The sequence below is a fragment of the Phascolarctos cinereus genome, unplaced genomic scaffold (genome assembly GCF_003287225.1).
Source record: "Phascolarctos cinereus isolate Bilbo 61053 unplaced genomic scaffold, phaCin_HiC Scaffold_1;HRSCAF=81, whole genome shotgun sequence".
Classification (NCBI taxonomy): Eukaryota; Metazoa; Chordata; class Mammalia; order Diprotodontia; family Phascolarctidae; genus Phascolarctos; species Phascolarctos cinereus.
In genome coordinates this window covers 233475382-233487780 of record NW_027555514.1, presented here as the reverse complement: position 1 = coordinate 233487780, position 12399 = coordinate 233475382, and the positions used below count along the sequence as shown (strand labels likewise).

Genomic DNA, 12399 nt, shown 5'->3' with positions numbered 1-12399 from the left:
TCCAACAAGTGAGATTTAAATTACAGTAGAGACAGTTCAAATTGGTAACGGCAGCAGCGGAAGGATCCCTTCCCCAATAAATCGAATGAATAGTGGGCATTGTCCAGCTGTGTGCATGTCCAGCTTAGCAATTTCATCTTAGCACTGTCAGTCTGACAGCCTGGTCCACTATTCGTAGTGGATACCTTTACTAGATAGCTGTATCATGCTTTTATATTTATAAAAATTATGAAATTGATATTCTTTGGTAGTCTACCTTCTGTAAGTGGTTTTATATAAAGAAGTCAGCTATTTGGAGCCAAAACAAATCTATTTTGCTTTTTTCCCCCCCATAGGAAACCTTGTGAACCCAAGAACAGGCCTTTACCATTTACCTCACCAAGAAGTCAATGATGAAGGTAATTTACTAAAAATTGAGTGAGACTTGATTGAATGTAAGGTTTCTAAAAATTGCTGTTTCATGAATCCAGCCCACAAATCAGTGTTTGGGTCTAGAATAATATTTTATATATTTTAATTGCCCATGTTTACTTGTATATTTTTTCCTCAGAAACCATTTTCCCCTTAGTTGAAGAGCAAATACATTTTTTCTCTGCATAATTTTCACTCTCACTGATTGTTATTAGTACCAGTAGGAAGAGCTCTGAAAGTTTGATGGGAATGTTTGAAGAAGGTGTAAATGACTCTATTAACAAAATGTGCTTGAATTTCTCAATTATTAATTACTAAAATACCTGTATTTATATTCACACATTTCAGGGTTTGATATTTTCCCCCCTGCATTACTAGCCCTCCTAGGCTTCTTTTTGAAGATTTAGTATGGTCATTGAATCATTATATATTTAAAAATGCATATGCTTGAGATCTCTTAATGCACATTTTTTACTAGGTAGACTTTTTTTTTGCCATTAAGCATTCAGCCAAATTTTCCTGAGTAGATTATTCTGAGAAAGAAAATTGAGTACTTAACTGAATTTATTGTTGTTCAACTCTTTGAATAGTGTCCAACTCTTTGAGACCCCAGTTGGGATTTTCTTACCAGAGGTACTGGATCGGTTTGCCATTTTCCTCTCCAGCTCACTTTACAGATGAGGAAACTGAGGCAAACAGGATTACGTGACTTGCCCAGGGTTCCATAGCTAGTAACTGTCTGAAGCCAGATTTGAACTCACCAAGATGAGTTTTCCTGACTCCAGACACAGCACTCTATTCACTGTACCACCTAGCTGCCCTACTTAATTGAATTACAAGCTCCCAAAATTAGAAGCAGTTTCTTTTTCTCTAAATTGTCTTAAAGTTTTAAAAATGTGCCATAATACTCATAGTAGGGAACATATTAACATGTGTTCTGCTTTTAAGAGGAAAGAAACCTAGAATTATGAGTAGTGTTAATGGGTTGGAAGCGACAAGGCTGGGATCTAGTCCCACCTTTCCTGTTGGCCAGTTTGGGAACTTTGTTCTGTGTCACTTCACATTTCTGGGACTTGGTTCTCTCATCTATAAAATGAAGGGTTTGGTCTATTAAATCATCTTGGAGCTTGTGACTTCTACCTTTCCTATTCTGATGATGTTACATTATAGGACTTGTTGGTATTTATGGCTATGTTAGTTTCCTTTTTACTGAGTTGTTATAAACATGTACAAGGAATGAATGATAGGTTTTGGTTACCCTGACTTGTAATTGTGGATTTTTCCATTGTAGATGATGACAGATTGTCCCAGATTTCTGCTCGATCTGCAGCCTCTAGTCTGATGGCTTCTCAAACTTTGGCACGTGCTCAGAAAAGGAAAGAGAATTTTTGGGGCAAAAAATAGTGATCTTTATGAATGGCTCTTTCCATTTTGGTGACTATTGCTGTGATTATTTTTTTTTTCATTCCAAGGTTTTTAAAGTATTTGGGATTCTTGTATTTTGGGGGGAAGGAGAGGTTGGCTTTGTCTAGGGATATGAGTAACTATATTCTAATAGCCATTTCAGTTCAGTCATTTTAATTTTTTTTCTTTATGTAGGCAAATTGAATTTTAATTTTAAATTAATTGCCATTTTAATCTTACCTGAAAAGATATTAATGGATTTATCTAGTCCTTCACATGTTCTGAACTTAACTATTTCTCATCAAGCATAGTTGGTAGAATTAAGAATGACATCTGTTACCAAGAGTATTCTGAAAAGTTAAACTGTGTAAAAACTAAGAACTAAGTTTGAAATGTGTGGTTTTGTAGGATTGGTTACTTATGTTTATAAATTAAAGATGTCATAAGTTGAGTCTGTACCCACAATGTTCACTTCTAGTTTTTTTTATTTTTAAAAAATGTTCTTCAGAATATAGTTACTCTTAGTATGATTAAAATAATTGTACTTAGGGTGAAAATATTAACTGTATATATATTTTTTATCTTATATAAGAAATTTGCTTGAAATATGTATATTTTTGGTCTCTTGTGTTTTCGATTTGTATGAGAGCTTTGTCTTACATTTTAATAATGTTTGAAGGTGGAAAAGTTATTTGTACAATGAAGCATTGAAACTTTTTAGACATTTTCAAATAAAAACGATCAAGTGTGTTTGTCTTCTCCAGGAAGTTATTTCATGGAACGGTGGTAATCTTTTTACAGGGTTTTTCCTCCAAGAGCAAGGTGACCAAAATTTTCTACACTTCCTTTAAAGCTTTTGTTACAATACAATAGAAGATGAGTCCAGATCTTTTACCTTTTTGTGGTGGGGGGGAGGGTAAGAATGTTAAGGGAGACATTAGATAGAGAACCAGTATCTTTAATCTCTTCTCTTTACTTCTAGGGCACAAGTAAGTCGAAAAGCATTTATCAAGCACTCCTTCTATGTTAGCTAGAGACTATACTAAGTACTGAAGATAGAAAAAAAGTAAAAAAACACAGTCTCTACCCTGAAGGAGGGCACCACGTTCTAATGGGAGAGACAACATGAAAGCAATTAGGTGCGAACAAGATAAATACAGTATAAATGGGAGGTAATCTCTGAGGAAAGACACTAGCAGTGAGGATGGACTGTGAAAGGCTTCTTGGAGAAAGGGTTTGAACTGAGTCTTGAAGGAAGCCAAGAATTCCAGGAAGGGTGTTGTGGAGGAAAGGATGCCAGGCCTGGGAGCCTTTCTTGGAAAGGCTGGGGCTCAGGAGATGGCACTTCAAGAAGGCCAGTGGATGGTAGAGTAAGGGGAGAGGAATCAAGTGTACCACACCTAGAGAGGGAGAAAGGAACGAGGCCTCGAAGGATGTTAAAAGCCAAGTGGGATTTTATATTTTATCTCGTGGTGATAGGGAGCTACTGGAGTTTCCTGAAAAGGGGGTATGACCTGGTCAGATACATGTTTTAGGAAGATCACTTTGGCAGCTGAGTGGAGTTTGGACAGCTGAGGCAAGGGGACCAACCAGCAGGCTTTTGCAACAGTTCAGGCAATTCAATTCAATAAACATTAATTAAGCACCTATTACATGCCAGGCAGTTAGGTGATACTTTGGATAGAGTGTAGGGCCTGGAGTTAGGAAGACCTGAGTTTAAATCTGGCCTCAGGCACTTACTAGTTGTGTGACCCTAGGCAAGTCACTTCACCCTGTGTGCCTCAATTTCCTCATCTGTAAAATGAGCTGGAGAAGGAAATGGCAAACCACTCCAGTATCTTTGCTGAGAAAATCCTAAATAGGATCACGAAGAGTCAGACATGACTGCAAATGACTAAACAAAACGTGCTAGGCAGTCTGCTGAGCCTTGCAGATGGGTAGGAAAAACACAGACAATCCCTGTGGTCAGGGAGCTTACAATCTAAATACAAAGGAAGCTGGAAAGGTATGTAAGGCCGCCAAGGCATCCCATTGTGTGGAGTCCAAACCAAGCAGAACTGCTGATGGAAAGTGGACAGTTAGCTGGAAAGTCCAGGTCCCAGCCCCTTATCAAGGAGAGCTTTGGGAAAGGTTGAGCACTTTACCCTCCAGTCTTCCAGTCAGAGAAGGGAGAAAGCCAAGGGAGTCGGGAAGGTGTTGAGTACCCAAAGTGGAGTTTGGTGGTGAGATTTCAGGTGAGGGGCTTATCCTGGGTGGGTCATCGAGTTCTGAGTTCTGGGAATCCAAATCTAGCAGAGCTGCAGGTGGAAAGTGGATAGGAGCATTGAGGGCCCTCACCAACGTGGGCAGCTATGAACAGAGAGAAGGGGATGTATAAGGGAGACTCGAAGATAGAAACAATCAGTCCTGGCAACAGATCAGCTGTATGGGACGAGAGCTGAGGGGACTGGGAGCTTGGTGATACCCTAGACAGTAATAGGGCAATTCAGAAGAGAGGAAGGTTGGAAGGTGGGGTGGGAGGGGGAGATAATCCATCCTTATGGTTTTCATGTCACCCATCCTTAGGGTATTCGTGTTTTTTATTTTCTGGTGAAACTCCAGATATCCCTAGTTCATTGTTTTCATTATTTAAAATCAGTTACAGAAATTAGTACCAGGTATCAATGGTGCAATATGCATCTTAAAGCCTTTTTCATGAAACACTAACACCTGTTAATGAATAGGAGAATCACCAGTGTTTAGCATTGTTCTCAGATACTTGGTTTTGTCTGGGAAACTGTTCAAAAATTACAATTCCCCCCCAGATATCAAAACATGGATCAAGGTATCTACCATCTATTTAAGTCTCTAATTCTCATTAAATAGAACTATTTTCCCCCGTTCAAATTATATTTGATATTGAAAATGTGGATAAAAAGGAGCTATTATTTTGATGAAATACAAGATCTATCTAATGACCTACATATATAGCTGATACAAAGGCATTTTTGGGTGGAGGTGCTGAAATGATTTTTCTGTTTCCGGTATGTGGTAAGACAGCTTGCTTCTGACTAGTGCAGTGACTCAGCGACTCTACTGTGTGGAATTAATTACCTCTTTTATGCAGAGTATGTTAAGGCAACAGGGTCCTAATAACATACGTCAGGAAATCCAGACCAGTTAAAATGCCCACAGTAATCGGTCTGACGTGTGATAAAGGAAAGTTAAATGAAGTTTTCCTCTGAATATAAGCATGCTCTCAAAGACTGTTTTGGTAAGCTGCAAGATTTTTGGTTGTTCCAAGAAAGGAATAAAACTTCTTCCGCTAAAGTCTAGGCATCTAGGTGATGCAGTGAACAGAGCACCAGGCCTGGAGTCAGGAAGACTTGAGTTCATATCTGGCCTCACATACTTCCTATTGATATGACCCTGGGGTGGTGCAGTGAACAGAGCACCAGGCCTGGAGTCAGGAAGACTTGAGTTCATATCTGGCCTCACATACTTCCTATTGATATAACCCTGGGCAAGTCAATCAACCTCTGCTTGCCTCAGTTTCCTCAACTGTAAAATGGGAATAATAGTAGCACCTACCTCCCAGGGCTATTGTGAGGATAAAATGAGAATAAAAATGGTAAAGCACTTAGCACAATGCCCTGATATACAGTAAATGCTGTATTAGCTGCTGTTATTCCAAAGCCTATGGGGCCCATGGAGATGATCTTGGTTTCTCAAAGGCCATGTCAGCTTGGCCAAAGATCTGGCAGGTCTTACCAGCCCAGCTCAGGTCTGCCTAATAAGTCACCGTCATCTGAGCCCTAGCCCAGCTAAATCCAGAGATATTCATTCATGGAAGATTAGAGGGAGTTTCCATAATGCTAAAAAATGTTGAAGAAATAGTAGATAAAACTTGGAGTTGGGATGTATGATAAAGAAATTAAGATAGTACTCATGTACAGGCCAAGAGCAATTATGTGAGTTGTAACGAGTGAGAGCTCTGAGCGTACCATCAAGGAGGGATGAGCCCATAATGAGCAATTTAGTTTATTATATAATGTCCCAGATGAAACGTTAAATCAGGTCAAAAGAGGTGAGTTTCTGGAGAAACCACATGAAAATTCAGCATAAGGGTAACATGACAATATCGATGCTTCTTTCTAGAAATAGCAAATAGGATGCTAGAGTTGTGAGATTCTGCAATGAAAGTTCCTCCAGTGTTTTCATTAACAAGAGGGGAGGCATTTGGCATTAACCTGTTACATCCTGTTCTTCATGGGCAAGACAAGTCTGAGCAATAATTCTTGGGCACACAATCCTGAGTGTTATAAGAAGGTGGCAGGTTCTGTCAGCATCCCAAATTGAAATATAGTTACTAGAAAGTAGAGACACTGCATCTCCACCTGCCCCCAGCCCCATTCCTGTAAGGAGTGACTCTCATCACTTTTCAAGGAGACATATTTTAAAAATACTTAAAACCATAGAATTTCAGGTGTGATTTGGAGTCAAAGGAACTGGAATCCTGCACCTGCTACTACTTTCCTACTGGTGTGACTTTAGATATCACAACCACTTGAAGACTTAGTTTCCCCATCTGTAAAAGGGTAGGGAGAAGGGGCTTGGATTACATGATCTACTAATGATGTGGACTCTACCATTTGAAGCAGCCCATTTTATTCATGCATTTCTCCATGTGTTAGTTTTTCTTTAGGTTGAACCCAAATCTGTATGCCTGTAGTTTCCATCTATGGATCCCTAGTTAGTTTTGTGTTCTAAAACTATATATGTATATATGTGTGTATTTTATACACACACATATATATATATATGCATACATATACAAAACACATATGTATATGTATATGTGTATATAGATACACATACACACACATACAAATATATGTATATATAAAATCTCTCTTACATGAGACAGACCTTCAAATGTTTTAAGACAGCAATGAGTCTTGAGTTTCTTTAACAGTTCCCCCCACTTTGGTGGTTTTGAGACAATCTTATCATCCAGGACCCACCACCTCTAGACACAGTTCAGTTTATCAAACTACTATGTATATTTCTGGGTTCAAAAACTCTTCTGTTCATGTGTATCTTAGGAAAGGGGAAAAAAAAGGACTCTTTACAAAGCCAGTTATAAAATCCATTAGAAGTCCATTACAGCTTCATTAAGAATCCCATTCATCATGAAAGTGGGGGAAGTAAGAGATGCTATGCAGCCTCCCTTGGAGCTGTTCTTTCTTTGTAAAATGAGAGGATTGGTGGGTTGCAGTCCCTTTCAGACCGAAAGCAACAGTCTCGTGATCTTATAACACACTAGGCGGCTACTAGGAAAAACTCCTACTCGGAAGAGTAGAGGCATGTTCTATGAAAGCATGCTAAATTTGCTTTTAATAAGTTTTGTGTCTTTTGGTAACCAAGATGCGTGGAACTGAGCATAAGCAAAAAAGGATTTTGCTCCCTGAAAAGAAATTCAGGGGAGACTGAATGAGAAAGGAATAGCCTCGGTTAATTGGATATGCCCAAGAAGTGCTTCATGCCCTCTCTCTGTTAAGTGGCAGATAGGGTAAATGAAAGAGCTAGGTAAGAACATGTTGATACCAACAGCACTAAAATAATGGGGAGCTGTATAAAAAAAGGTTATCAATATCAGATGTGTAAATGAGAAAAACCTTAAATGTTCTCCTTAAGGTGTAATAAGGACAACCAGAGTTGGAATTTTAATGTGAGAAAATTACCATATTATATGGAGGTTAAAATGCGAAACAGGAGATTTCATGGAAGTAGTCCAGAGTTTAATGAGTTGGAGAGAGGGGTGACTTGGTCAGATCTACTCTTTAAAGTTACCTTGACAGCTCAGAGGAAGATGGACTCGAGTGAGAAGAGATTTGAAACCAGGAGACCAGTTAGGAGGTGATTGTAATAGTCCAAGCAAGAGGTGATTGAAGTTCTAAGCTAGGGTGGTGAATAGAGAGGAGATGTAGCCCAGAGTTGGGAAGGTAGAAAGAACAATATTTGGCAGTGGGTTGCATTTGTAAGGTGAGAGCGAGGAGTGGCAGATGACAATGAGGTTGTGGGTCTGGGAAATTTAGTGGCACACCACACAAAATGTCAAATTCAGATAGAAATGGGAGCCGTTAAAAAACTGCATGGACAGCATGGGCTTGCTGTGGTCCATGGGGTCATGAAGAGTCAGACACCACTGAACAACAAAAACAACAGCACGTTGTGGAATGTGGTTTTCTCACATATTCTAACACAGGTAACCATAATATTTAATTAACTAAGACAACTCAGTCTTCAGACAATATAGATCAATGGCACTTTATGTTAAAAAGAGAAATTGAAGTGCCATTTTCTTTTCAGTGGCAATAAAAATTTCATGAATTTAGGCTAATTGTAGGGTGGTCCATTTTGATCTAGTGATGAGTCAATTATGGAATATCTTTTTTAAAATTCAATTTTGTTACTTTCTAGTACATACATAATCATATGTTTATGTATATGTATATGTGGGTATATATATATATATACATATGCATATATATGTATGTATATATATATATATATATACATATGCATATATATGTATGTATACACACACACACACACACACACACACACACACACACACACACACGGACCTCTTGTCTCCCTCCCTCCCCTTCCCCTGCCACCTAAGAGGAATAGCAAACCTAACCCCATCCCAGCTCATCCTGCAACACCCTTTGGAGACAGTGAGTTTCACCATTCATCCTACTACCCACTATTATCCCTATTTCTACTCCTGTGTTTCTATCTATCCCTGTATTAATCTTTCACCAGCCAATAGAAGGAGATAACTATCCCCATCTTCCTCCTCCCATTCTCTCATCTCCATACTCAACTCCACTCCATTATAGCTTACTCCAATCCTGCCTACTTCTTCTATTGTGCTTTCTGGAATTTCTGTTCCATAGTGATAAAAGCCCCTTTCATCCTGGACTTCTTTCTCTCATAATCACTGAGACCAATGTCTTGTCTGCCCAATTATTCCTTCCAGTCCTATCTGTAGCTTCTCTCACGCCTTCCTCTCTCTTTCGCCCCCAAGTCCTGGACAGGGGGGTCAGAATGCCTGTAGTTTCCATCTGTGGATCCCTAGTTAGTTTTGTGTTCTAAAACTACATGTGTATATATGTGTGTATGTATACATGTATATATATATATATATATATGTATATATATATATATATATATATATATATATACACACACACACACACACACACACACACTTGTACATGCATACATATATATATATATATATATATATATATATATATATATATATATATAACACATATATATGTATGTTCCCCTTTGTCATTTCCAGACTCTACTTTTATCTCCATCACCCAGTAACCTTCTCTCCTTTCAAGTCCACTCCATCAAAATTTTCCTTCCAAACTAAATTATGATAGATGTAGCAAACTGACGCTAATAACATAATCAATTCCACAGGTCTTAAGAAAGACCTTGAGAGTGTCCTTGTGTAGCTTCTTCTGACCACCATGTGAATGCTTGCCCTGTGTGAGTTCTCCAAGAAATACTTTTTTTTGGCAAGCATTTTGCATTCGAACAATGTGGCCGGCCCATCGGAGTTGTGCTCTCTGAAGCAGAGTTTGAATACTTGGCAGTTCAGCTTGAGAAAGGACTTCAGTGTCTGGAATCTTATCCTGCCAGGTGATCTTCAGAATCTTCCTAAGACAAGTCAAATGGAAGAGATTCAGCTTTCTGGCATGGTGCTGGTGTAGTGTCCAGGTTTCACAGGCATACAACAATGAGGTCAGCACAATGGCTCTGTAGGCCTTCAGTTTGGTAGGCAGTCTCTGTATTGTCTCATTGAATCCCTGGAATAACTCTGTGAGAGATAGGTACTACAGATGTTATGATCCCCACACTATGGATGAAGAAACTGAGGTTCAGAATGAATCAATGCCTCACCAACACAGCCAGTAGGGATTTGAGGCAAGATCTAGGATCATTGTGCTTTCTATCACCCAGCAATTAGACTCAAATTTTTATGGACCCCTCTTATGATTTCAGAGTGAATTCCCAGGTGAGGAAATTCTTTCTACCAAGGTAGATTAGCATCTACTTTGTAATTTATAGTTTTAGAGAATTGTTTGAGAGCATTGAGAGATTAAATAACTTTGCATATGGTCAAATAGCCAGTATATGCCCAAGGTAGGCCTTGAACCCTGCCTGACTCTAAGGTCAGTATTTTGTCCACTATACCTTTTTGTCTCTTTGGCAGTTCAGTTACCCTACTCAATTAGATTTTCTTGTGTATCGTGTATCTTTATGTCTTCTTAATCTAGGCTTTGCAGTAGATTCTGTCTATGCACTGGGTTTATTGTTAGGAACAACCTGACCTCAGATACTTGCTAGCTCTGTGACTCTAGCAAGTCATTTAGCTACTGCCTGCCTCAGTTTCCTCAGCTGTAAAATGGGGATAATAATAGCACCTACCTCCCAGAATTGTTGTGAGGATCAAGTGAGATAATATTAAGCATTGTACCTGGCACATAATAGGTTCTTAATAAATGCTTATTCCCTCTTCCCCTTCCCCATAATCCATGCAAGTGGTTTCAGTCGTTTTTTAGTCATGTCTGACTCTTTGTGACCCCATTTGGGGTTTTCTTGGCAAAGATACTGCAATGGTGTGCCATTTCCTTCTCCAGCTCATTTTATAGATGAGGAAACTAAATAGGTAATGTAGTCGATCCAGAGGCCCAGAACTTTAGCTTTGGGTTTACATGATTGAATGCAATCTTGGGGGCATCTCTCAAAAATCTTTCTGTTTAACTCTTTGTTTCTATTTGAGATCTCCCTAGGGACTTCAGAATTTGGCCTATTTTCATGAATTATGCTAAGTTCCTGGCCCAAATTTCCAGAACAGAAGAATTCTTGGACTAAGCAGAGAACCTTGAATGTTGATTCTATGTTATAGGAGCTGGAGCTTAGGTGTGCTAGAGGACAGAAGCATGATGTGGAGGAGTAAACCCAGACCTTGTTGTCTACTAAATGAGCTTCTTTATGTGTAAAATGAAGTGACTGGACTTGATGATCTTAATGGTCCCTAACCAGAGCTAAATCTATGGTCCTATAAGTCTGTACTGTTACATCAGTCCCTAAGGGAGGTGGGACTTATCATAGGTGAAAGAGTTGTTTTGTCTATTTGTGAACTCAGGTACAAATTCTTTTCTATTTCTCACTTTTGATTGGGAAATAAAGTCTATCCTATATTCAGTATATTGTTAGTCTGAAGGCTTGCAAAGGAACTGAGGTCCCTTTTACCTTTTCTGTGTATACCTATATACATAAGCTCATCTCTGATGTTCTCAGAGTAAAGGTATAGACCTGACAGGATTGAATGAACCATGTCTGTTTAAACCCATGACTGGGATTCTGGGTTAGTTTAGGCTAGATGTGATTCAAGTTGGCCCAATGGATCTAGTTCAGAATTGGAATGAAATGAGGCACTTGCAGTCCCCCCAACATTTAACGAAAAAGACATTTGCTCAACAAGAGCATGGAAAATAAACATAGCAAGGACAGAGTACTGGCTATGGTGGACACAGCTCCCCTTATGTCTGTCTAGAAGGGGTATTAAGGCACAAGGGGTGTTGACTCATTTGAAAGTGGAACAACTTTCAAGTGTGAGGGACATCAACTCCTCCTGGGCTGGCATAATGCCGCTATCCCTAGTCCCTCGTACTAATCAAGTGTCAGTGACAGCTTCTCTACCTTTTAGAGAATAACTAGTTCTGCCTACATGGGAGGGACCCCAGTAGATCTTACTCCCCTCAGATGGGACTAGGGGTTAATGGTGTGTGTTTTAATGATGCTTGCTGCCTATACTTGGACAATGGGGTTAAACCATGTAGTCTGGCATGTAATTCAAAATGAGCAATGATGTAAAGGACATTTTTAGGATGTCCTTTAGGATTTTGAATAGATCAGAATCTTCAAAGATTGCTGGAATTGACCTTATCTCTTGGGATGGATAGAGGGGTGGTCGTGTAGATACCAAATCAAATGTTTAATGGTGGCGCATTCAAGACTTAACTTCGGGGCATTGTTACCCTCAGACATGGAGGTCAAGAGTACCTTGGGACTTAATGTTCTCTTGACTGATAATATAGAGACCTGAAGAACATAAGAGTAACCAGAAAAGACTAACCAGAAAAGAATATGCTGACCTGTTATTGATGCCATCCCTGCTACACACAATGACAAAAGGCTACAACACTTCCTTCTACCATGTGAAGTTTCAACAGTAGTGACCACCAAACCATTTCAAAGAGGGGCATTTGACCAATTTCTGCATCTGAATAATAGCTCCTACAATACTTATTAGACCTGAAGATGATGAAATTACTAATAATGTGGTTTATTCTGAGTATATAGATAAAACTGGCCAAAGCAACATGACATCCAGAGTCGTCTGACTGGAAGGACCATTTGATGTAACATAGGACCAGACATCATAGATCCTATCATGTATTTTCCTATGGTAAGGGTGTAAGTTTGTGTGTTGAGAGGGGAAGTTGAGTG

At 39.2% G+C, this 12399-nt stretch overlaps 1 protein-coding gene across 6 annotated transcripts in view; it reads left to right on the top strand.

Annotated features, from left to right (window-relative positions):
• Positions 1-2565, top strand: part of SAXO6 (stabilizer of axonemal microtubules 6) — a 36368-nt gene extending 33803 nt beyond the window's left edge. For all 6 annotated transcript variants that reach the window (XM_078146187.1, XM_078146186.1, XM_078146183.1 and 3 more), the window contains 2 exons: positions 336-398; positions 1703-2565. In XM_078146187.1, coding sequence (XP_078002313.1) covers positions 336-398; positions 1703-1815 — 176 coding nt within the window. In that variant the 3' untranslated portion in view covers positions 1816-2565. The remainder of the gene's footprint in view (positions 1-335; positions 399-1702) is intronic.
• The last annotated feature ends 9834 nt before the right edge of the window (positions 2566-12399 follow it).